Raw genomic sequence first — 26154 nt, 5'->3', positions numbered from 1 at the left:
CGGATGCGCCACAGATTCCCATCGTACTTGAATACGGTTTGAACTTTATCCCTTACGGTATGCTCCGTCTTCTTTGTTGATTTAAGGTTTTTTCTAACTGTTTTTCTTTTTATTTCAGAGGGAAATGACTTGCAGTCCCTCCTGCATCCGCGGGAAGCTGACGGTCCCGCTCGGTTGGGTACTCGTGCTCTTGACGAGAACGAGTTGCCCATCCTTGTGCAGACTGCGGATCGGTTTGTGGAGGCCTACCCGCCAGGCCACGAAATACTGAGCGCCACACGGCCAGGTAAAAGACTATTTAACCCTCGCCCCCTGAATGCTGAAACCTCTGCTGGAATTCCTCTAATCTTGTCATCTTCTGATGAGGAATCCGCAGATGGTCATTTTCTTGCGCGGAAGAGAAGGCTGCTGGCGGGAAGGGCAAGGCGAAGGTAGCCTCCACTGCCGACCAGGTGACCTGGTCTGAGTCGGAGACCGAGAGTGAAGAGGCGGCGGGGAACCCGGGTGGTGTTGAGACCACTGCTCTGGAGGTTGAAACCGCTGTCACCTCCGAGCAGCCCAGGACAACGACGGTGATCGGTACAAAGAGGCCGGCTCCATCGGGTTCGTCCCCGCCCGTTCGCACCTTCAAGCTCAAAAGGACCCGTACGTATACTTCCTTTATCTTAACTGCATAACTTTCCGCCATTATACTTATATTTCTTCTTTGTGCAGGCGTGGATGCTACCGCATTCCAAGGTGGAGCGGGGAGGAGCACCTCCGGACCCATGACGGTAGGTTTGGTCAACCTACCTGAAGCGATGACCCAGGCGACTGCGCCTGCTTCAGTTGTTGGTTCAGTTGCTCACCCGGTTGAGCCAACTGTTCCAACTGTGACGACGTCTCCGCCGGCTGTCAGTGCCATATTCACTGATTCCTTCACTGAGCCGGCGGTGAGTGTTTCTGTGGATTCTTCCACAGCCGCGGCCGCGGTTGTGAGTTCACCTCCGGTGAGTTCACCTCCGTTGGTTTCTACCACGGCGGCCTCCGCTATGCCTCCTCCGGCGCCGGCGACTACGGCCGGTCCATCAGGTATGTCCGGGGTTGGGCGTCAAGCCAATCTCTGCCTCCTTCCCATCTGCCTGACCTCTTGGATGGATATCCGTTAGGTTCGGTTGATGGGTTTGGCGGCTACAGGCCTGTCGTCGACCCTACAGGTGCGTAGGGTTATTTTGGCCTTTTATTATTTTATTTTATATTTTTTTTATCATCTTTTCCTATCTGGTTTTTGCTTTTGCAGTGTCGGATTCCAATGAAGTGTATGTTCCACGATGGAACATCCGCCGAGGAACAACCCTTCGGACGCCTGTGGAATGCGTCGAGTGGGCGCGCCACGCCGCCCCACGTGGGGCGCTGGGGGAAGCAATGTCAAGCTACCAGGAGGGTAGGTTGACAAATGAGCTCCGCATTCTCGTAGCCCGGATGCAGCCGCGCGTCGAGCTGCTTTGTCGTGAAAACGACAAGTTAAAGGCAGCTCGTATCCAAGAAGTAGCTCAGGCGCGGGCTGTCCGGGAGGAGAACAGGAGGCTCTCCGCCGTTGCTGCGGAGAAGGAGAAGGCCTTCAAGGCCCTTGAGGTTGAAGTTCAGGCTCGTCTCGAGGCCCGTTCCAAGGCCGCCCAAGCTGTTAATGAACAGCTTCGGTTGGCTAAGGAAACTGCACGGAATACAACCGAGAGGGCCACCAAGGCTGAAGCTGCTGCTGAGCCTCTACGCATCGAGAATGAGGAACTTAAAGCCAAATTAGAGAGGCTCCAGCAGGCTCATGATGCCTTGGCCATGGAAGATGCCAAGAAGCTCCAAGAGATCTTGGACCAGAGGGGGGTGCTTGACCACACTGAGCTTATGCTAAAGGGCGTCGAAGAGGCTGCAGCCAAAGATGTGTTGCTTGCCAACCTTACAAAGAACGAAGCCGAACGCGCCCGTAATGAAGCTCAAGCTGCCCTCCAGGAGGCTCTGGTTACCAAGGAATGGCTTCTCCGAGAAGCGTTATCTCAGGTATGCGTAGTTTCACAATTTCTTTATGCTTTTCCTTAGAAGAGTTTTTGATATACTTTTGTTTTTTAGGTTGTGCATCGGGTGTTCACGAACACATCATATGACGATGCGATGAGCGCAGCCCTCAACGCTTCTCATGAGGATGGGGAAAAGGCTGGCTTCTTGCTTGGTCTAGGGTTTGTTGAACAAGGCATTCCGCCTTCCAACTTCCCTCTTTACAATGTGGATACTGAAGCTGCGTATGACCAAGCAGTGAATCAGTATGCCGCCTTCCCGCATCCGGTGGTGGAGAAGGTAAACGAGATTGCTGCTGCTGATGATGGGCTAACTATCCTCAAAGCTTTCCTTGAACCGCCACACTCTACTGATGGTGCGGGTCCAAGTGGGAGTGGTCCTGAAGCTTGATACTTTAGATCCCTTTCCACCATTAGAGTAAATTTTTTATGTTTGTAGACTTCTAATCTTGTATGCGGGTATGTACCCAGCAATTCTTGTAATGTTTGAATGTTGATGGAATAAAGAATATTTGTTAATGCCTTGCCTTGTTTATTTCACGCATATTTTGTTTTAACTTAGCAATTTCTTGAGTACTTAGATAAGTTAACTTTTCAACGTGGCAGATAATAAGTTAAAGTTTTGCTTCCTCTTTCATGATTGTGCGGATAATACCGTCACTTTCACTTAGTAGGATGGCTAAACTTTACCTATATCTGACCTGCGTGGAAGTTTTCCTCATCTTTTCCTTTGAAATTTTCTAAGTGTTTTGAATAAGTTAACCTGTCGACGCGCGGTTGCCAAAAGGTTAATGTTCAGTTTCCTCTATCATGATTGTGCGGGTAGGACCGTCACTTTCATTTATTGGGATGACCAAACTTCACCTATAGCTGACCTGCGTGAAGGTTTTCCTTAGAAATTTTTACCGTTTTATGTGTTTATGCGGGTTTTGCCGCCTTCCACACGCAACGACTTACTTCTTCCCATATTTATGCGGTGAATACCGGCATATCAGTGTGGGAAGTTCATAAGTATAAAGGTAAGGCTATCAACACAATGTGAAAGGAGAATCATTTCCATTAGAAGTGGCTCTAGGCCTTTTCTTTACAAGTTTGGAATTGATCTACATGTAACATTTGCGTAATTGAGCTCCGTTCCATGTTCTTGGGATAGGAGTGCCATCGAGCCTTTCGAGCCGGTATGCGCCTTTTCCCAAAACTTCTTTGATAATGTACGGTCCTTCCCAGACCGGTGCCAGTTTTCCTGGGCGCTCTTGGTTTGAAGCCTCGTTGTTACGCAATATGTAGTCTCCTACATTGAAGTTGCAGAGTTTTACCCGCGTGTTGTAGTACTTTTGCATTTGTCGCTTGTAGTTTTCTTCACGCGCTGCGGCTAAGTCTCTGCGTTCCTCGGTTAGCATAAGGTCTAACCGTCTTTCCGCATCATTGTCTTCTGGCTGAATCAAGACCCTTGGTGAGGGCAAACCAATTTCGACTGGGACCATGGCTTCAGTGCCATAAGTGAGGCTGAACGGGGTTTCTCCCGTACTGGCCTTTTTCAGCGTTCTGTTTGCCGAAAGGACGTGTGGAACTGCGTCTACCCAGCCGGATCTGTGTTCCAGGAGTCTTTTCTTTACGCCTTCGACGATGCTTTTATTTGCTCTTTCCACCTCACCGTTACCTTGCGGGTGTGCCACTGAGGTAAAGGTGTGGGTGATTTGAAGTTCTTCCAGCCACTTTTGTAGCTTCTTGTCAGCAAAGTTGGTGCCGTTATCACTCACCAAAGTCTGTGGAAGTCCAAAATGACAAATAATAAATTCCCAAATAAATTTTTTAATATGTTTTGCGGTTGTTTGGGCTAAGGGTTTTGCTTCTATCCACTTGGTGAAGTAGTCGATGGCTACCACTAGGAACTGAACGTTTCCTGCTGCTGTAGGAAATGGGCCTGTCACATCGATGGCCCACTTCTGAAATGGCCATGAAGAGGTGACTGGAACAAGTTCATTCTTCGGGCGATGCGTGTTGGGTGCGTAGAGCTGGCAAGACCTACACTTTCTGATGTATGCCAGCGCATCCGTATGCATCCCCGGCCAAAAGTATCCCACGGATGGCGCCAATGAAGAAACACTAAGTGACCCCGGGCAGATTATGAATAATCTGGGGGTTAAGTAATGTTTCCCACGAGGGTTAGGTCCGGCAAAGAAGGATGTTCTTCAGATGACCTGCAAAACAGACACCGTGAGCTCGTCACTGAGAAGGGGGGGTTCCTCCTTGTGACCACCCTCCGGCGTGAGAATCAGACTAGATTGCTCTGAATATAAGTGTATATTGAGAGAAATAGCTAATGAAGGTAAGATACCAGATGATCATACCGTTCCAAGGTGTTGGAGTATTTATAGCCGAAGGTAGGTTTCCAAGCAGGTACAGACAGCTGTATAATATTCTTGTTCTACCAACTATGGGCTACGCACGTGCCATGCTGGTTGGTGGGTAGGCAGCGGCTGATAGTGACAAGGCCGGCTGTGTACTGTTCCCTTTCCACCAACTGCAGGCTATGTGCGTGCCACGACAAGGGTTGGTGAGTAGGCAGCGGCTAATAGTGACAAACAGTACTAGAGCATGCTCCTCCTCGTACTGTTGTCGGTGAGCTGTCACCCTGTGATTGGTTCATGGGCTGCTTTGGTCAGATCTTGTCTATTTTGTCCATACCTTGGCAGGTATAGTACAAAAGATCTTCCAGAAGCATACGGACTGGCTCATTTGGGCGGGAGTGTTCCCGCCTTGCTCATTCTTTCAGGTGACACTGAATTATTGAGAGTTAGTGCCTTGTGCGTGTAGCCTTGCTATTAGTGCGGGTAGCCTTCCCTGATGGCTTGTATCCGCAGCTGCGGGGACAGGCGGGGTACTTCACCATTGGGAGGCTTTCCCTGCGGGAACAGCTGGCGTACTGCGCGTAAGGTCTTCATCTCTGAGCATGGTGGGTCCTGCGGAACCAGTTGGTAAGGGCGCAGACGTCCCTCTTCAAGGTGAGTCTTGCGGGTCCAACTGGGCTCTGCTGGGACCTACCTCTTCAAGATCCCTCTTATTAGTAAAGATAAGGTAGAATTTTTTAGCTAACATGACGGGGAGACGACGCGTTTTGAGTTAACATGGCGTGGAGGCTACAGGTTTTGAGCTAACATGGCGAGGAGGCGACGGGCTTTAAGCTAACATAGCATGGAGGAGACGAGTTTAGAAACATGCCATCTCGAAGTCAACAACAATGACGAGTTAGTAAGAAAACAATAAAAGAATTTAAATTTTTAGAAGACATGTTTGGAATCTCTTTTTAAAAGAGGGCATATTCGGGAATTTTTCCTTAATATTAAACCTAACTAGGTAGTACCCGCCACGTTGTGGCGACGGGTCGGTATCGTCTAAGTTCATTACGTCAGAGACAAAACAAAAATATAAAATCCGTAAACGCTCGAAAATTGGTAAGTACATACAAGTTATGATTGAATCGACACGAGCTGTGTCGGTATCAGTTAGGTTCATTGCGTACCGGTACTAAATCCACAAAAAAAATCGTAAAATGAACATATTAAAAGAAAAAAGAACAACCAAAATCGATAAACCTGGGCGTTTGTAAAATTCGGGCATGCGACGGCTAGTTGATACGAATTCAGTTAATATTAGTTAGGTTTGTTACGATACGAAAACTAAACCCAAAATATAAATTCATAAAATATAATATTATAAAAAAACCATTCTAAATGCTGAAAATTTGCAGGTTGTAAAAATATTTAAAAAAAAAAACGAAGAGAGGGCTTGAATAGGACTTGAACTTGAGCAACTCCACAAAGCTGTGGACACAATTGAAACAATAAAAGCCAACTTGCTAAATAACAATAATGCAATTTCATTCCCTAAATATATCTTATATACTAATAAATACATAACTTCAACACCTTTTGTGACACCACCATCTGATTTATATATATATATATAGACTATGTGATATTTTAGTAGATGATGTGTAGCCTACTAGAACTCTAGAAGTAGGGGTTGGGCACATGAAGGGCTAGATCCCAACAACGACCACTTGTTTCTCCTTTTAGACCAACTTGCCTCCTCTGTAGATATATTTTCTGATTTATATATATATATATAGACTATGTGGTATTTTAGTAGATGATGTGTAGCCTACTAGAACTCTAGAAGTAGGGGTTGGGCACATGAAGGGCTAGATCCCAACAACGACCACTTGTTTCTCCTTTTAGACCAACTTGCCTCCTCTGTAGATATATTTTCTGATTTATATATATATATATAGACTATGTGGTATTTTAGTAGATGATGTGTAGCCTACTAGAACTCTAGAAGTAGGGGTTGGGCACATGAAGGGCTAGATCCCAACAACGACCACTTGTTTCTCCTTTTAGATCAACTTGCCTCCTCTGTAGATATATTTTGTGGGATCCTTTTCTTGTTTATATTCCCTAAGGCCAAAGTTTTATATATTTTAAAAACTAGTTTTTATCTCTCGTATTACAGATTTGTTTTACATTATTTGTTTATAATATTTATATATTTTTAAAATTTTAATTTTATTTATTGTAAGAAAATTAATAACATACTTAGGATTTAATGATGAAACGGTGCATAAATAAATGAGATTTTATAACCCAGTTTAAAAGCTATCTGGATTTGTTAAGACTCATGACCCGATTATTTTTCCACAAATAAAATTGTTTTTTAATTATAAATTATATTTTAAAAAAAAATCAAATATTTATTTTTAGTATATTCTATTTTATAGGATTTTCGGATCAAATATTTGGTGAGAATAATTTTTAATTTAATGAGATATTATAACCCATTTAAGGGCTATATGGGTTTGGTAAGACCCATACCCGTGAATTTAGGTTAAATGCATAAGAAGTCTCCGATTACAAATAAAACAATCTAGTAACTTGAGAAAATTTAGAGTGCAACCAAAAAGCTTTTAAAAGTTTTGCTTATATACATTTAAGATTTATATTTAAAAAAGCATTGTCATTTCTTTTATTGAAGGTGGTTTTTACTCAGCATTAAGTCATTATATAAAATTACCAATCACTAATATTTAAGTTCAAGATTTGAGATGGAATTTCAACCATCAAAATTTGACACTCTAGATATTCAAACCCAATACCACCCTGGAGGAGACCCCTAAAAGAAAACCCCTTGGCCACAATACCAAAGTTCTTTACTTGTTGAATCATCCACGACGAGATGTTAGTATGTCTACCGTCCTCATGGTAGTGCTTATGTGAAACCACTTGCAGACATTAAAGGATTTTAAAGTAGATGTCCCTGGTCACAGGCGCCGACCAACCATGATAATAGGTTAAATATTTTTCTTCCATGATAATTGAAGAGGTAGGTCCCAGCGGAACCCAGTTGGACCCGCAAGACTCACCTTAAAGAGGGACGTCTGCGCAAAGACCAACTGGATCTGCAGGACTCACCATACTCAGAGAGATGACGTCCTTACGCGCAGTACGCAAGCTGTTCCCGCAGAAAAAGCCTCCCAATGGTGACGTACCCCGCCTGTTCCCGCAGCTGCGGATACTAGCCATCAGGGAAGGCTACCCGCACTAACAGCAAGGCTACACGCACAAGACACTAACTCAAATAATTCAGTAATGTCACCTGAAGGAGCAAGCCGGGAATACTCCCGCCCAAATGAGCCAGTCCGTACGCTACTGGAGGATCTTTTGTACTATACCTGCCAAGGTATGGACAAAAGATCTGACCAAAGCAGCGACAGCTCACTGACAACAGTACGACGAGGAGCACGCTCCAGTACTTAATGTCACTATCAGCCGCTGCCTACTCACCAACCCCTGTCGTGGCACGTACATAGCCTGCAGTTGGTGGAAAAGGAATAGTACACAGCCGGCCATGTCACTATCAGCCGCTGCCTACCCACCAACCACCAGCATGGCACGTGCGTAGCCCACAGTTGGTAGAAAAGGAATATTATACAGCTGGCTGTACCTGCTTGAAAACCTACCTTCGGCTATAAATACTCCAACACCTTGGAACGGTATCATTATCTTATATCTCCATACATTATCTGATATCTGCTCTAGCAATTTCTCTTAATATACACTTATATTCAAGAGCAATCTAGTCTGATTCTCACGCCGGAGAGTGGTTACAAGGAGGTACCCCCCCCCCCCCCTTCTCAGTGATGAGCTCACGGTGTCTGTTTTGCAGGTCATCAGAGGAATAACCATCTTTGCCGGACCTAACCCTCGTGGAAACATCTATTTAACCCCCAGATTATCCGTAATCTGCCCGGGGTCACTTAGTGTTTCTTCAATACCGGATTCATCCATTACAATCTGCATATGTTTTAGAACAGGGTAGGCAACCCCTTGTTGAAATGGCCACAAATTTTCAGAATCAAAATAGCGGAATAAAGATTCAAGAACACGGCGCATTGTTGTAGCTTCTTTGCCCAAATTAGCCATATTATGAGGGCACACACGGGACCAAAAGCAAGGGTTTTTAGCATCAACCCTACAAAAAGGAAAATAAATTTAGGTATAAAAGTTAAACAAAGTGCAAAAGGTAGAAGTTTGAGTGTTTAAATTTTGATTATTTTAAGAAACTGAAGAATAAAAATATACAAACTGACATTTTGTTAAGAAACAAAGGGAGTTTGGAGTTTTATATGTAGATAGTTTATCTGTTTATTGCTTTTTTTAAAAGCAGTGTTTAGACGAAAAACGCTGCATATGATTGTCTACTTGTTTAGGTTAAAACAGCTACATGAGTTGTTAAAATATGCAGTTTGAGATGGTTTTTATTTCAAACCAACTTCTTTTGTTTGATTCAAAATTACAAGTTTACCCTTATTAGATGATATAACTTGTTTTAATTAAGCAATCCCAACCACCCCTTAAACAGGTTTTCTTTTTGAAAAAAAGAAAAACTGATTATTTGACTCCAAAATAACCATAAAATAAGAATTTAAAGAATTTGGGAATTTAACTTACGCCGACACGTTTAATTCGCCTTTCTCGTTAACAATTGTACTCCAAGAAGGAACCTTTATCAAAGCCTCTGATGGGGTGGCATGATGCTCATTTTTCAGTACTTCTTGGACCCATCGATTTTCATTAGTATTTTCAGACTCCTTGTTGAAATATCCATAATTTTCCAACACTACCGAAACAATCTATGTAACGGAAACAAAATGAAAAAAAATCAATATAATATTGACTTTATTGTTTGATACTAAACTAGAAAAGGTGCAAAATTTATACTCAAAGAGTGAGTGACCACATAAATGTAGAAGTAAATACTATTTTCCTACTTATAATATATGCTTACATTGTCAAACTCTGATGACATGTGGGAATATCTACCCATGAACCAAACCTACAAGACAAAAAAATAACATTAAACATTAACAAGATAGCATACAAATATAGTAATATTATTAATAAAAAAACAACCATATCCACGACAAGAAAAGTTCGTTTAAGCAACATTGAAAAATACCATTGAAGAAAGAGCTTGCAATGCCGCTGAACGGAGCGGGGCAGCTCTCTCATCTTCACCAACTTCTTGAGCTATTTGACATAGTTTTGGAATAAATCCTTCCAAATTAAACATATAAGTTCCATCTTTCTGCAAAATATAAAGAAATTCAAAGGTAGGGTTCTTAAAAGTCAACAGAAATATCTAAGAGCTAGGATTTGCAAACGGGCGGGTCAGGTTACATGCCAAAATGAAGTTGGTTCAAACTTTTATATTATTAAAATATTTAGGACATTTTCAACCCGCGTGAGGCGTCTTTGGCCCGTTCAACCCATTTGGCATGTTTAACTTTTAGCTGATTCTCTAATTTTGATCCGCCATTAATGAAATACAACCCGAATTGACCCATTTCAATGTAAACAGGTTATACTGCCCGTCAACATAAGCATTAACAACACCAACCTGGCAATTTACAAAATCAAAGAGCGTTTGGCATCCGATAATTAACATTTCATCATGTCTTGTTTCATCCAGCAGAGTTTGCATGATACTCAGCAAACTATTTGCAAATAACGGCCTGCCAAAAAGAGACAAATGTATTATTATTAATATATTAATGCGCAAAACTAGACATATTAATGATGTGTGAATGAACTCACATTTGGTCTTTGCACGAAATCAACAACTTTCTGTAAATTAACATAACAATTTTTGCAGCCCGAAAATTCTCATTTCTTAACTCCTTATAATAACGATGCTCAAGAGAACATGTGATCTGGATGTAGGATTGAAAGAACTAATTAATAATACAACAAACAAACAAACAATATCATAGCTTTGTTAATCTAATTAAAAATGGCATCATATGGTACCTTTGGAACACGTAAAGGATTTCTACCAGCATACTCACAAAGCTTCCCAATCTTCCTATCATTCGGTTCTTCACCCTATTCAGATCACAAATAAAAAGGGAAACTTTAATACTTTCTTGCTGCGCATCTAACATGTAAACTTATCTAGAAATAGTGTTTCTTGTTTCTTTCACAACATCAACAACTATAATGTAAACTGTTAACAAATTGAAGAAAATAATAGCAAACTAACCGGATTTTTTGGAAAAATATCTGAGATCAGCTTCTTGTATCTCTTAACAGGCTGTCTAGACCTTGTAGCCAACGCGGGGCAGAAGAAACAAAGGCTGCCACATACTGGCAAAACTTGCCTTGATACTACCCCAGAAACAGCACTCATTTTGTATGCCAATTTATACAAAATAACACTAACTTATAATAACAATAATAATATTTCAAGATTCTGTTTTGAGCTTTCTTCCCTTCTTAAATTCAACCATCTTGATATAAAGAGAAGGGGAAGAAAAGCTTCCAAATCCCAAATAAATCGGTACTTCAACAATTATCCGACCAGCCTACAACAAATAATGCAACAATTTAGGTCGAAAAGTTGGTGTGCATAAATAACCCAATGCAAAATTCATGTGAAGATTCGAAGAAGAGAAAGAAAAGCTACCAAATTCCAAAAGACTTGGTATTTCAACAATACTCCGACCAGCCTACAACAAATAACACAACAATTTGAGATCAATCCCACCTCAAAACCCCCATTTCAAAATGTAATTTGGGTCAAACAATTTATCAAACAGGCGGTGTGCATAAAAACCCAACGCTAAATTCATACGAAAAACTGAAAGAAAAGCTACCAAAATCCTAAAAATTGGTACTTTGAAAATAACACAATGATTTAAGATCAATCCCACCTCAAAACCCTCGTTATGTAATTCAATTTGGGTCAGACATTTCATCAAACAGGCGGTGCGCATATATAACACAACAATTTAAGATCAATCCCACCTCAAAAACCCCATTACAGAATTTAATTTGGGTCAGACATTTCATCAAACAGGCGGTGTGCATAAATAACACAACAATAATCTAAGATGAATCCCACCTCAAAAACCCCATTACAGAATTAAATTTGGGTGAGGCATTTCATCGAACAGGTGGTGTGCATTAAAACCCAACACAAAATCTAATCCAATTTCGATTAAAAGGAATGAAATTGGGAGAGAATGAATAATGGTTGATTACCTTCAAGTCGATGCCTGTAAGAGCATTGAGGCTGGAAGGCTGGGAGGGGTTGTGATCACGTGAAACAAAATTTGTCTTGTCGTCGAACAGGTTTTGATTGATTGATCAACAATCCCGTTCTCTCTCTCTGTTTTGGTGCCTCTCTGTATATTATGATTAATTAATAAAACTATGTATCCGCCGGTCGAACAGCTTATTATTATTATTATGATATATAATTGTAAGTAAGTAATTATTTAATTTTTATAAAATATATGACAAAATGGATTTGAGTAATTTGTCAAATTGTAATCATCATGTCACCGCACAATCAATGCATATTTTGTTGCTTTCCTTTTCATTTTCCCACTCAAAATTTTAGAACGTTGGGCTTTTCAACATAAAGACTGACTTTTGTCTTGTACACACCAGCCGATCCAAGCTGAGCTGAGATTTGTATGAAAATATCATTTAGCCTGCTCAAGATTAAAACGGTAAAAAACTTGAAACAAGTTGAGACTTATCGAGCTCCAGCCTTGTATGAAAATATCATTTAGCTTTGCTGAGAATATCATTTATCTTTGCTGAGCAAGTATATATCAAAATTTTAACTATTTTGAGCTTTTAATTGTGGTAAATTCACATTGCACAGCTGTCAGCTGAGCTTTAGCTCGCGCAAGGATTAGCAAACAAGGTCAAGTCGAGCTTAAGCCTGTTTAAGGTTTTTCTCAAAATATACAATAACTAAAATTGTATATTTATTAATTAGTAAATAACAATGTTGTAAAAGTAGGTCTCCAAGGCTGAGTACTCGCTACAAGGTATGACGCCGAGTAGAGTTTCTTTAACTCCGCCTAGTTACTGAGAATCGATCAAATGTGGTTAACTCCAGCCAGAATCACATCTAGTTGGTTAACTTGGGTCGATTTTGACTTAAAAAGGAAAACATAATTCATAGTTCTATAATAATATTATAAAAAATATCACTTTTTAGTTAGTAATTAGCAAATTGTAGAATAATTTAGTATTTAAAAATATATATTCTTCTATTTATATCAGCATTCACTTATTTTGTTATAAACATTAGCATACTTTATGGTATTTGACATATATTTAATATCTAAAAATTAATTTTTTTTATATTCACCATTTCCGAGTACTCCGAGTACATCAAACTCCCAAATCGGCCGCCTAGGATCCGCCTAGCGACTTTTGCAACCTTGGTAAATAATAAAGATTTAGAAATATAGCTCAGGCTCTCATAAGTCAAAATAAATTGAGTTTGGACTCAGCTCGCTTACACTCCTTTAGCAATATTTATAACGAAATTCAAAAACGAAAAAAAATGTAGCATCTAATTAAATAAACATTTACTTTTTTATTTTAATTTGTAAGCGTTTATCAAATAAACGAATTTGAAATTGACACACAACATGAATGGATACAAAGGACACAGTGAGGGAATTGCACAAAAGCAAAAATTTGACAACTTGAAGTCATACGTTGGCGACACAAACAATCGTCAAAATAAAATAAAATAAAATATAAGTAAGAGCATTTTTCATTGTAAGTATATATTTTAATAATAAGCCATATATATTTTGGGTGGTCTTTTGGATTTAGTACCGGTGTCATGGCAAACTTAATTGATGTTGATCAAATTTATGTTTTTGCGTCACCTGAACGTGAAGTATTTAGTTATATTTTTATCAGATTGATTTTCAAATCATTTTACTAAAAAAAATTGAAAAGTTGTATTTTAGAAGCTCACATTTTTCCAATTGTTTTTAATGTTACCTACTTACCCATGATAAAGAAAATAACAGGTTTGAAAATTAAACACGTCTTTATTTAGATTATTAAAAATTAAAAATGTGATTGGTTAGCATGTCCATTTAGAACGTGGAGGACGTAAAGCCGATATATGTTGGCCAAATCCTAACATTCAAATCAAGTGGAACAATTAATTAAATACCTTTTAAGACCAAATCAAAAGATTTTATTTTTCCCAAATGGAGGTTGATATTGAACAACTGTCAACTTTAGTGCAACAAGAGGAATGAACCAACGTTTTAAAAAAAATAAAAATAATACTAAAAAAGAAGGATCTTATGCATAGAACGAGTGAACACTTGAGGTTGTTATGTGAGTTTGCCAAACAAATACGGTCCATTCTAAAAAAAAAGGTTGAGGTAAACTGTCTTTCTAAATATTGTTAAATGTTAAAAACGAGTTTAAAATCCATATATTTGAATTCGGACGTTTCTACACACGTTTTTTATGCGTACGCCACTTGTAAAGGAGTATCGCTGCTTGCACACCCTCACCCGCTTTACATTAGTCGCGTCACCTAAGTGGGCATTTAGTTTTGGCATTTTGGCAAATAATTATGTTATATAAACTAACGTTCATACATGCCAAGGGCAAGTAACCAGTGTGTTTAGCCATGGTTGTTCATTGTAAACAAGTGTTTAGTGTGTTGATTAATGCTGCAGTTAGTGTGTATAATTTCTTTTCTTTTTTTTTTAATTTTTAGCGTACCATTTAATTGGAAACATATATAAAACTTTTTTTTTATCAAAGTTCAAAATCAAATGAACATGTATTTTGATTGTCATTGTGGTCTCCCTTTAGAGCTCCCATCCACCATTCCGCAACTTTAACAGTCTTAACGAGCCAATTCGAAACGTCGATAAAAAACAAAGTAAAAGAATCAAATCCAACAATTTAAACATTGTGTTTACAACATTGGATTTACATAAATTGAATATCAAACCCAATTAACATTTACAACCCAATTCAACAAATCAATATTATGTTTTTAAGCTTTAGACACACCTCTATGTTCTTTTTCAACATGTTCTACCAAAGCCACCGGATCCCGGAACCCTTTGCTGCACTTTGGACACACATCAACTGTCACCTTCATCACACCCTTCTTTTCATGAACCATTTGAACATGATCTATCAAACTCGAAACCTTCGAAAACTTCATATTACAAATCGGACACTCCTCCACTTGACCACCTCCCAAACCACCATGCTGGCTCGAACCGCCATTCTGACCACTCTTATCATCATCACTTATAATAAGAGATGAAACCGCTTTAAGTAAACTTGTGGTCCAACTTGATGATGACGATGAGGGTGCATGAGCCGCACCTGTTCGCGAGTCTTGTTTTGTGAGACTTGAAAACCCCCAAAATGTGGAAGTGGGTTCGGGCTTTTTGGGTCCAGGGCAACCGTGGTCGAGTCCTAGCCGGTGTTTAAGGCAATGGTCGATGGTGCAGTCACGACACTTTATCGTGTTGGAAAATGTCAGGATTTCTCTACACCCGCGAACAGGACATTTTTTTTTCTTGGTGGCTTTTTCGTAATTCGATGGGTCACAATCGGTATTAACATGAGATTCCCATGTTATGTTTGGATCTTGGTTGGGGATCAAGTGAACCCCTTTCGCGCATAGTGGGCATATGACTACGGTTCGGCTGTTTTTGTTGGCTTTTGGACATTTGTGTGTGATGTAACTTCTATGTTCAAGACAGAAAACCTGCAAAAGTTTTGATAATTTGAAGAATTAAATATTTTGACAATGCATACTGTTTGGATTATACTAAATATTTGTTTTTTAAATTGATTTAGGGTCACATAAGCAACTAGAAGCAACATAACTGGTTATCTAGCAGGCAGTTGTTTGTATAACTTTTAAAAATGATACAAACAACTGCCTGCTAGATAACCAGTTATGTTGCTTCTAGTTGCTTATGTGACCCTAAATAATCAATTTAAAAAACAAATATTTAGTATAATCCAAACAGTATGCATTGTATAGTTCGAATCAAGCCAAACTCGAGCTGAAGCTACCGTAAGTTGAACAGGCCGAGCTCAAGCTTTTGGCTTTTTAACACACCTATATTACGTGTGTTCAAGTTCACATGTTTAACCCATTCAATTTAACAGAACGATCCACTAATCGTTAAATAACCGTTTAACCCGATTTATCACAGCCGGTTAGCCAATTTAACAAATCTACAACTTGATTATAACTTTCTAAAACCAATTAATCCATTTGTCGTATTTGGATAAATAGGTTGTCTTCGGTAGGGCTGTAAACGAACCGAACCGGCAAGGCCTTGTTCATGTTCGTCCGTTAAGCTTTTATTGGACAAATGAACAGTTCACAAGCACCTAACCAGATGAAATTTCTTGATTGTGCGTGGTCATTCATTAAGGAAATGAGCTTGTTTGCGAATGGTTCAAGAGCACAAACGAACGGACACAAAGTAACACGAACAATGCTAATTGAGAATGGTCACTATCAACAATTCGGTTCGACTACCAAGTTTTTGTTGGTGTTTTATTTAGCATTCGTATTCATAGGTTAATTTACATATAAATTAATCACTGAAGAGGTAGGTCCCAGCAGAGCCCAGTTGGACTCGTAAGATTCACCTCAAAGAGAGACGTCTGCGCAGTTGGACCCGCAAGACTCACCTCAAAGAGGGACGTCTGCGCAAAGACCAAACTCGCAAGACTCACCTCAAAGAGAGACGTCTGCGCAGAAACCAACTGGATCGGCAGGACCCACCATGCTCAGAAGACGTGACGTCCTTACGCGCAGTACGCAAGTTGTTCCCGCAGGAAACGCCTCCCAATGGTTTCCAAGTACTCCGCCTGTTCCCGCAGTTACGGATACCAGCCATCAGGGAAGGCTACCCGCGCAGCAAGGCTACACGCACAAGGCTTAACTCTCATAATAATTCAGTAGTCACCTGAAGAAGGAATGAGCAAGCCGGGAATACTCCCGCCCAAATGAGCCAGTCCGTACGATACTGGAAGATCTTTTGTACTGTACCTGACGAGGTATGGGCAAAAGATCTGACCAAAGATACGACAGCTCATTGACAACAGTATGGCGAGCAGCATGCTCTTGTACTGTATGTCACTATTAGCCGCTACCTACTTACCAACTCCTGTCATACCACGTGCATAGCCTGTAGTTGGTGGAAAAGGAATAGTACACAGCAGGCCTGGTCACTGTCAGCCGCTGCCTACCCACCAACTACCAGCATGGCACGTGCGTAGGCCACAGTTGGTAGAACAGGAACACTATTCAGCCGGCTATACCCTCTTGGAAACTTACCTTCGGCTATAAATACCCCAAATGGTATGATCATCTAATCTTATCTTGGATCTTACATCTTATACCTGATATCTGCTCTAGCAATCTCTTAATATACACTTATATTCAAGAGCAATCTAGTCTGATTCTCACGCCGGAGGGTGGTCACAAGGAGGTACCTCCCCCTTCTCAGTGACGAGCTCACGGTGTCTGTTTTGCAGGTTATCAGAAGAACCATCTTTGCCGGGTCTAACCCCTCGTGGGAAACATCTATTTAACCCCCAGATTATCCGTAATCTGCTCGGGGTCGATTAGTGTTTCTTCATTGGCGCCATCCGTGCATAAAAGCTAGAACTAATTTTTCTCCAGTTTTTTCAAAACTTCTGGAAAGATGGTTAACGTTACTCCGGTCCCAAGGCCAACGAGTTACCAGGAAACCCCGGTAACCACAACCCCAGCTACTGGGGGGAACACCGGCGAGCACACAAATTTTACGAACACTACCCCGGTTACCCAAGCCGGGGCAAGTGCAGTAACTTTTACGGACACTACCCCGGTTACCCAAGCCTGGGCAAGTGCAGTAAACAACCGTCCCCTGGGATTCAATAATACCCAGGTGGAAAGACAACAAACGAGACTCCCCCGCCAAACGCTTGAACAAGTTAAAGCGTGGGCGGAGGCACGTCAGAAGGAATTCCAAGCTGAGTTGGACGAACGCTTGCGTTCCGTCCAACAGGCTGACGAATTTGGAAGCACTCGACAACAGCTCAACATGAGCAGTGAGTGCGAGTCCTCGGACGATGATCGGGAGGAATCCGACACCGACGCAAACCCTCGCCTTAGGGCGAAAGGGAAGCGTAAGGAAACGGACTTCCAAACGAGAAGGAATTTCGGAGAAACCTTCAAACAAAGGAACACGGGGGGAAACCCACGTGACTTCTCGAAAACCTTCAGACCAACTGCTGCAAACGCGAAAACATCCAAGTTTGCAAGTGAAATTGCGGAAGCAATCGCCCCGAAAAGTGCCAAGCAGATGCCCAACATCGGCACTTATGATGGTATATCCGACCCAGATGATCACCTGAACAGATTCATAGCGGGGGCAACCGTCAGCAACTGGACGGAACCCACGTGGTGTTATATGTTCCAGATGACACTGGTTGGAGCGGCTAGAGCGTGGTTTGACCGTTTACCGGTCCACCACATCTATGATTGGGCGGACTTCCAACACAAGTTCAGCCAACACTTCAGTCAACAGAGGAAATATATCGAAGAACAGTGGACGATCCTCAACTGCGTTAGAGATAAGGATGAACCTTTACTAGACTTCATCACTCGCTTTAACTCGAAAAAGCTGAGTCTGGGCGTTATAAGCGAAGACCTTGTTCGCGCCGCTTTCATCCAAGGCGCCGAATACCCAGAGCTTATCTGCACGTTGACGGGTAAAGATGGCATGCCATCCACATGGGATGCCATCATGACGGCAGCCAAACGCTTTGCCGAAACAGAGAAGCAATTGGGTGGGGATCTGCCCCAGACTACAAACTTCTACACGCAGAGAACTAGAGAAAACAACGTCCAGACCGCCCGGTAAAACAAAAGGAAGAAGCCAAGCATGTGGTAGTCAAGGGTAAACTTTGACACCTCATCCAGCTCTCGCTCCCTAGTAGGCAGAAGGGGTAATACACACCCATCAAGCCGACACCCCAGGTGGACGCTGCTCACCAAAAGCGTCACGGAGATATTTGCCACTAAGAAACTCCCATGGCCAAAAGCTCCAACGGTCCGGCAACGACCTGACGCGGATCAGAGCAAATACTGTGACTTCCACGGCACAAAGGGTCACACCACTGAGAAGTGTTCATCCTTGAGGGATATTATCGAAACATTCGTCAAGGAGGGCAAACTTACACACCTGGTGGCATCAATCAGGAATGGAGGGAAGAATGACAACCGATACAAAAGCAACGGACGAAAGCCCGTTGACATCAGCATTCACATGGTTCGTGGTAACATCAGAGGAAGAAAAAGACGGACGACAGAACCATGCGCATGGAAAGAAGCTGAGGTGCGCTTCCCGCGAGTGCCAGGAGGACCCAGCAAAGAAGGCCCTATCGTCATCAAAAGCCAGCTGGGGCACTACATCACTTCCCGCAATCTTGTTGACAACGGCGCCTCGTCAACGGTTATGTACAAGCAGTTCTTCGACAAGCTAGATGATGAAGACAAGGAACGCCTGGAAACGGTCTACGCCTCGATGGAAGGGTTCGACGGCAGCACAAACACCCCTCTGGGTATCCTATCATTCCCCGTCACTCTCACAGACGAAAAACACTCCCGCACAGAGGATGTGGACTTTGTCGTAATGAGGAAGCCACACCACACGTACGACATTCTCTTCGGGAGAGACGGGATGGCAAGATTCAATGCCGTGGTATCTTCAGTCCACGGCATGATGGGATGGCCAACAGCTGAGGGCGTGGCGATGGTCACCGGTATTCCCCAGGTATGCATCGCATCTGTCTCATCAACACCCAAACCAAAGATGGCTAAACCCACCATCACCGAACCAGAAGAATGGGCTTTCAATGGCAAATACCCCGACCAGGCGGTTACCATTGGCCCAACAATCACTGATCCTACGCGCACATTACTCAAACGCTTACTACAGAAAAACGCTGACATCTTCGCATGGAAACCAGCAGACATGACTGGTGTACCTCGAAGTAAAGCAGAGCATAAGCTCAAGTGTGACCAGGCTTTTACGCCGGTCATACAAAAGCGTAGAGTAATAGGGGCGGAACAAGCTAACGCGTGTAGAACCCAACTCAAGGAACTCCTTGACGCGGGCATCGTACGCGTTAGCAGATATCAAACTTGGGTTGCAAATCCCGTTATGGTACCGAAATCTAACAAGCAATGGCGCATGTGCATAGATTTCAAAGACTTGAACAAAGCATGCCCCAAAGATTGTTACCCGTTACCCGAAATTGATCTTAAGGTAGATTCGTTATCACCGTTTCGCCTTAAATGCTTCCTGATGCCTATAAAGGGTACCATCAAATCCACATGGCCGTTAACGATCAGGACAAAACCGCATTTCGGACGCCCGATGGCACATTCTGTTATCAAATGATGCCATTCGGACTTAAGAATGCCGGGTCCACATACCAACGCCTAATGGACAAAGAGTTTCATGCCCAAATTGGGTGGAACTTGGAAGTATACATGGATGACCTGGTCATCAAAAGCCTTGACCCAGAAGCGATGTTGAAAGACATCGAAGAAACATTCAACACACTCAGAAGGATAAACATGAAGCTCAACCCGAGCAAGTGTTCCTTTGGGATGGAAGAATGGAAGTTCTTAGGAGTCATTGTTACAAAAGATGGCTTCAGAGCGAACCCTGAAAAGGTCGAAGCCATTATCAAAATGGAATCACCTACTACCATCAAGCAAGCTCAGACACTGAACGGACGCCTAGTTGCACTTAACCGCTTCTTGACAAATCATGCGGATAGGCCGTTCCCATTCGTGTCGACGCTGAGAAACTGTCTAAAGAAAACGCACTTCCGCTGGACACCAGAAGCGGAAGCAGCTTTTCAGGAAATTCGGTCACGCTTGATCGAACTCCCAACGCTCACAGCACCAGAAGCGGGAGAGGAATTAATCCTATACCTCTCCGCCACAGATAGAGCAACCGGGGCCGTCCTGTTAGTCGAGCGAAAAGGCATCCAGATGCCAATCTACTATGTTAGCCGTCTCCTAACAGACGTCGAAACTCGGTACTCTACCCTGGAAAAATTAGTCTTAGCACTTGTACAGGCTTCACGCAGGCTAAGACGATATTTCCAAGGTCACCCAATCACTATTCTCACCAACTTCAAACTTGCAAACGTTTTAGGCAAACCCGAACTTTCGGGACGCCTATCCAAATGGGCGAATTGGGAGAATACGCGATAAAGTACAAGCCAAGGCCAGCCATAAAAGGCCAGGTCTTGGCCGACTTTATTGCCGAAGTCCCCGCATCGCGGGAGAAAGAGTGCCAGGACGAGGCTCAACCCTCTCCAGCACAAGACATCGATGATGTCTGGCGACTTTACACTGATGGAGCGGCCAGCAACGAGGGCTCAGGCGCAGGGTTAAAACTTACCAACCCAGCAGGCCAAGAATACACTTACGCTATTCGACTAGACTTTCCAAGTACGAATAACGAAGCTGAGTATGAAGCATTCTTGGCCGGGTTAAGGATTGCGCGTAAAATGGGAGTAAAGAACTTGGAAGCCCATGTGGATTCCATGTTAGTAGCCAATCAGATAAACGGGACGTACACGGCCGTGAACGACACAATGGCCCTGTACCTCGCTCAAGCAAAAACCCTCATGCGCGATTTTAATGATTGTAAAGTCATACACGTCAAGCGTAGCGAAAACAAATCTGCGGATGCGTTAAGCAAGCTTGCGTCATTGGCTTTCACCCACTTGGGAAAGGACATCCGCATTGAACTCCTTGGAGCACCATCAGTCCCACACAAGGAAGTCTGTGTCATCCAAACCGGCACAGAAACGTGGATGACACCAATAATAAATTACCTTGCGGCGGGTATACTACCAGAGTCAAAAACACAGGCAAGAAAACTACGCTGTAAAGCACTGAACTATCAACTCATCGATGACATCTTTTACAGACGTAACTTTCTTGGCCCCCTCCTCAGATGCGTTGACGACCAAGATGCCAACTACCTCCTAAGGGAAGTACACGAAGGCATCTGTGGGATACATGCAGGTCCACGCGCAGTTGTAGCTAAGCTAAACAACGCGGGATACTTTTGGCCGGGGATGCATACGGATGCGCTGGCGTACATCAGAAAGTGCAAGTCTTGTCAGCTCTACGCACCCAACACGCATCGCCCGAAGAATGAACTTGTTCCAGTCACCTCTGCATGGCCATTTCAGAAGTGGGCCATCGACGTGACAGGCCCATTTCCCACAGCAGCAGGGAACGTCCAGTTTCTAGTGGTCGCCATCGACTACTTCACCAAGTGGATAGAGGCAAAACCCTTAGCCCAAACGACCGCAAAACATATCAAAAAATTCATTTGGGAATTTATTATTTGTCGTTTCGGGCTTCCACAGAATTTGGTGAGCGATAACGGCACCAACTTTGCTGACAAGAAGCTACAACAGTGGCTTAAAGAACTTCAAATCACCCACACCTTTACCTCGGTGGCGCACCCGCAGGGTAATGGTGAGGTGGAAAGAGCAAATAGGAGCATCGTCGACGGCATAAAGAGAAGACTATTGGAACACAGATCCGGCTGGGTGGACGAAGTTCCACACGTACTTTGGGCACACAGAACGATGAAAAAGGCAAGTACGGGAGAAACCCCGTTCAGCCTCACTTATGGCACTGAAGCCATGGTCCCGGTCGAAATTGGTCTACCCTCACCAAGGGTCATGATTCAACCAGAGGACAATGATGCGGAAAGATGGTTAGACCTTATGCTAACCGAGGAACGCAGAGACTTAGCCGCAGCGCGTGAAGAGAACTACAAACGACAAATGCAAAAGTACTACAACACGCGGGTAAAACTCTGCAACTTCAATGTATGAGACTACATATTGCGTAACAACGAGGCTTCGAACCAAGAGCGCCCAGGAAAGCTGACCCCTGTCTGGGAAGGTCCGTACGTTATCAAAGAAGTACTGGGAAAGGGCGCATACCGGCTCGAAAGGCTCGATGGCACTCCCGTCCCACGAACATGGAACGGAGCTCAATTACGCAAATGTTACATGTAGATCAATTCCAAATTTGTAAAGAAAAGGCCCAGAGCCACTTCTAATGGAAATGATTCTCCTTAGAACATCGACGCTGATTTTACATTTATACTTTTAACTTTCCACACGGATATGCCGGTCTTCACCGCATACATAAGTGTGAAAGAAAGCCGTTGCGTGGGGAAGGCGGTAAAACCCGCATAAACCCAAAAAACGGCAAACCTTCACGCAGGTCAGTTAAAGGTAAAGTTCAGTCATCCCACTAAATGAAAGTGCCGGTCCTAACCGCACAAATCATGAGAGGAAACCGAACCTATTGACAACCGCGCGTCGAACGGTTAACTTATCCAAAACACTGGGAAAATTGCTAAAATAAACTAAAATATGCATGCGCAAGTCATGTAACATTTATAACGCAAGTCCCAAAGATTCAAAAGTAAGCGGGAAAATACCCCTTACCTTGGCAACCAAGTAACTATAAGACGGGTGCGGGTACAGTGTCAAGGCAAAACCCTTCACATACTTAGCACCCGCAGGGAATTGAAGCCAAGAATACCTCGGCAACCAACTATAAGACGGGTGCGGGTACAGTGTCAAGGCAAAACCCTTCACATACCTAGCACCTGCAGGGAATTGACGCCAGGAATACCTTGGAAGTAAAGTAACTATAAGACGAGTGCGGGTACAGTGTCAAGGCAAAACCCTTCACATACCTAGCACTCCGCAGGGAAATGAAACCAAGAATGATCTTCTGGGCCATGCTTGCGGAAACGAGAATAACATCCCCGCATAGCAGGAACGTCGAGAACTAGATTGTTTGAAGCTTCAAGATGGAATTGGTGGTTTTAACATAATTGATCACTATGTTCAAATCTACCAAAACCTCATGGAGAATCCACACAACTAGGATTCAACGCTCCTGACTTGCGAGGAGGTTACAGACCTACCCGCATCATACCCAAAGATCAAGCAGGAAAGTCGGGAATTTCTGCAAGTGACATTAGGACTTCCGCGGGAAGAATCCCCATGGAAAACCTTAAAACTAAACCCTTTTCAAAAACCCTTTGCTTAAGTCCAAAAGTTCACCTCACTTTATTAAACATTCATGAGAAGAACATTGGACTGGGGGGACTTGAAGAGGTTGGTCCCAGCAGAGCCCAGTTGGACCTGTAAGACTCACCTCAAAGAGAGACGTCTGCGCAGTTGGACCCGCAAGACTCACCTCAAAGAGGGACGTCTGCGCAAAGACCAAACTCGCAAGACTCACCTCAAAGAGAGACGTCTGCGCAGAAACCAACTGGATCGGCAGGACCCACCATGCTCAGAAGACGTGACGTCCTTACGCGCAGTACGCAAGCTGTTCCCGCAGGAAACGCCTCCCAATGGTTTCCAAGTACTCCGCCTGTTCCCGCAGTTACGGATACCAGCCATCAGGGAAGGCTACCCGCGCAGCAAGGCTACACGCACAAGGCTTAACTCTCATAATAATTCAGTAGTCACCTGAAGAAGGAATGAGCAAGCCGGGAATACTCCCGCCCAAATGAGCCAGTCCGTACGATACTGGAAGATCTTTTGTACTGTACCTGACGAGGTATGGGCAAAAGATCTGACCAAAGATACGACAGCTCATTGACAACAGTATGGCGAGCAGCATGCTCTTGTACTGTATGTCACTATTAGCCGCTACCTACTTACCAACTCCTGTCATACCACGTGCATAGCTTGTAGTTGGTGGAAAAGGAATAGTACACAGCAGGCCTGGTCACTGTCAGCCGCTGCCTACCCACCAACTACCAGCATAGCACGTGCGTAGGCCACAGTTGGTAGAACATGAACACTATTCAGCTGGCTATACCCTCTTGGAAACTTACCTTTGGCTATAAATACCCCAAATGGTATGATCATCTAATCTTATCTTGGATCTTACATCTTATACCTGATATCTGCTCTAGCAATCTCTTAATATACACTTATATTCAAGAGCAATCTAGTCTGATTCTCACGCCGGAGGGTGGTCACAAGGAGGTACCCCCCCTTCTCAGTGACGAGCTCACGGTGTCTGTTTTGCAGGTTATCAGAAGAACCATCTTTGCCGGGTCTAACCCCTCGTGGGAAATATCTATTTAACCCCCAGATTATCCGTAATCTGCTCGGGGTCGATTAGTGTTACTTCAATCACATAATTGATTATACTCGTATATATATTACAAACGAACTTCTCCCCCAAACAGTTCAACTGGCTAAGTGTGTTGATAAATGGGACAGGGAAATTATTATTAGCTGAATAGCAATAAACACACAAAACAAAGGGTTTCGGAATAATAATAATAATAATAATAATAATAATAATAATAATAATAATAATAATAAAAAGAGTTGCATACCTTGTTGCAGCAATCGCAGGTGAAAGGGAGGAAATCAATGAGCTTGCAATCGTCAACGGAGCAATGTTTTCCCAGATCTGGGAACGCAGGAGTACCCATTACTGGAGATTATTATTATTATTATTATTATTATTATTATTATTAATTGTCTTTATAATTCTTCAATTTTCTTTCAATATGTATGAATGAATGAGTTGAGGTTTTGATGAATGGATCTTTCGAATTCCGCGTTTAAAGTCGTTGGCTTCTTTACGCGGAATCCAAAGTCCAATTTGCAGAATGAATGAATGAATTGACAGGGAAGAAGAGCTAGCTTTTACTATTTTATTATTATTGACGCGGAAGCTAAGGTCGTTTCGAACTTTTTATTGATCTCATCTAGCCATTTACGGATGGCTTGAGTCCTTTGCGATGCTAATTATATATATAGTTATCATATGGGATTTGAAACTGACCCTTTGATCAAAATCCAAGATTTCAAGATTGATTCTCAACACTCCGATAAGATTAAAATCATTCTTAGCCCTCCGATAAGATTATAGCAGTTACTTCTTTTGTTCCTTCTCCTTAATCAACAACTGTAGATACAAAACCGCTCCTTCTTCCTCAATTGATTCTACAAAACCGTTGATATGAACGACAACCGTTGTATCTACAAATAATTGAAATTTTGTTTATGTATCTAGCTTAATGGAAGTTTGTTTACCCACATCACCTGGAACCTATCAATTTTGTAAGGCTACCCATTTGAATAAATCTAATTATACTTTCTGGTTGAACTTTTTATTTACTTCCATTCTTTGTAGTTATGTCTCCAAAAAATATATTTGTTGTTAATTCTTACATTCAATTTTATTTATTTATTTACTTTTACCTTTTAAAGTGGCTAATTGTTTCTTTATCAGATATCATATTCAGATGGATGAGGTAAGAAAAGATGCACACAATGAAGAGGGTGAACCACTATAACAAACACATATTTGTTTACCACCACAAGTGGCTCCATCGGGTGAATATTTTTTGTCATTGTTTTGGTATTCAGATTCATTTTAAGGACTTATTATAACATTTTATTTATATCTTATATGTTCTTGAACTTCTTGTGAAAATGTATACAAGTGGAAGAACAAGACCTAGAAGAACTAATGGTTGTTCACATCATTGTAAGTCACCTTCTCACTTACTTCATGTTATCAATTAATTAGGCCTGTAAATGACACGAAAAAACACGAATGGACCATG

General features: G+C 42.4%; 2 protein-coding genes across 2 annotated transcripts; both read right to left on the bottom strand.

Moving 5' to 3' along the window:
* Window positions 1-9374: 9374 nt before the first annotated feature.
* On the bottom strand, window positions 9375-11265 carry LOC143629754 (protein SEMI-ROLLED LEAF 2-like). Its single transcript, XM_077098940.1, has 6 exons — window positions 10650-11265; window positions 10418-10492; window positions 10205-10320; window positions 9951-10122; window positions 9567-9695; window positions 9375-9443 (listed from the first exon to the last, which is right to left on the bottom strand). Exons 1-6 carry the CDS (start codon window positions 10794-10796, stop codon window positions 9375-9377), a joined length of 708 nt encoding a protein of 235 aa, XP_076955055.1. The 5' UTR covers window positions 10797-11265.
* A 3065-nt stretch (window positions 11266-14330) lies between these two features.
* On the bottom strand, window positions 14331-25011 carry LOC143629713 (zinc finger AN1 and C2H2 domain-containing stress-associated protein 13-like). The gene is made up of 2 exons (XM_077098916.1): window positions 24913-25011; window positions 14331-15179 (listed from the first exon to the last, which is right to left on the bottom strand). Exons 1-2 carry the CDS (start codon window positions 25009-25011, stop codon window positions 14451-14453), a joined length of 828 nt encoding a protein of 275 aa, XP_076955031.1. The 3' UTR covers window positions 14331-14450.
* Window positions 25012-26154: the final 1143 nt, after the last annotated feature.

Source organism: Bidens hawaiensis, unplaced genomic scaffold (assembly GCF_021521415.1).
Source record: "Bidens hawaiensis isolate Kalapana, Puna unplaced genomic scaffold, B.hawaiensis_p1.1 tig00005453_1, whole genome shotgun sequence".
NCBI lineage: Eukaryota > Viridiplantae > Streptophyta > Magnoliopsida > Asterales > Asteraceae > Bidens > Bidens hawaiensis.
Note: the sequence above shows the minus strand (reverse complement) of the source record. Positions and strands in the feature narration are given on the sequence as shown.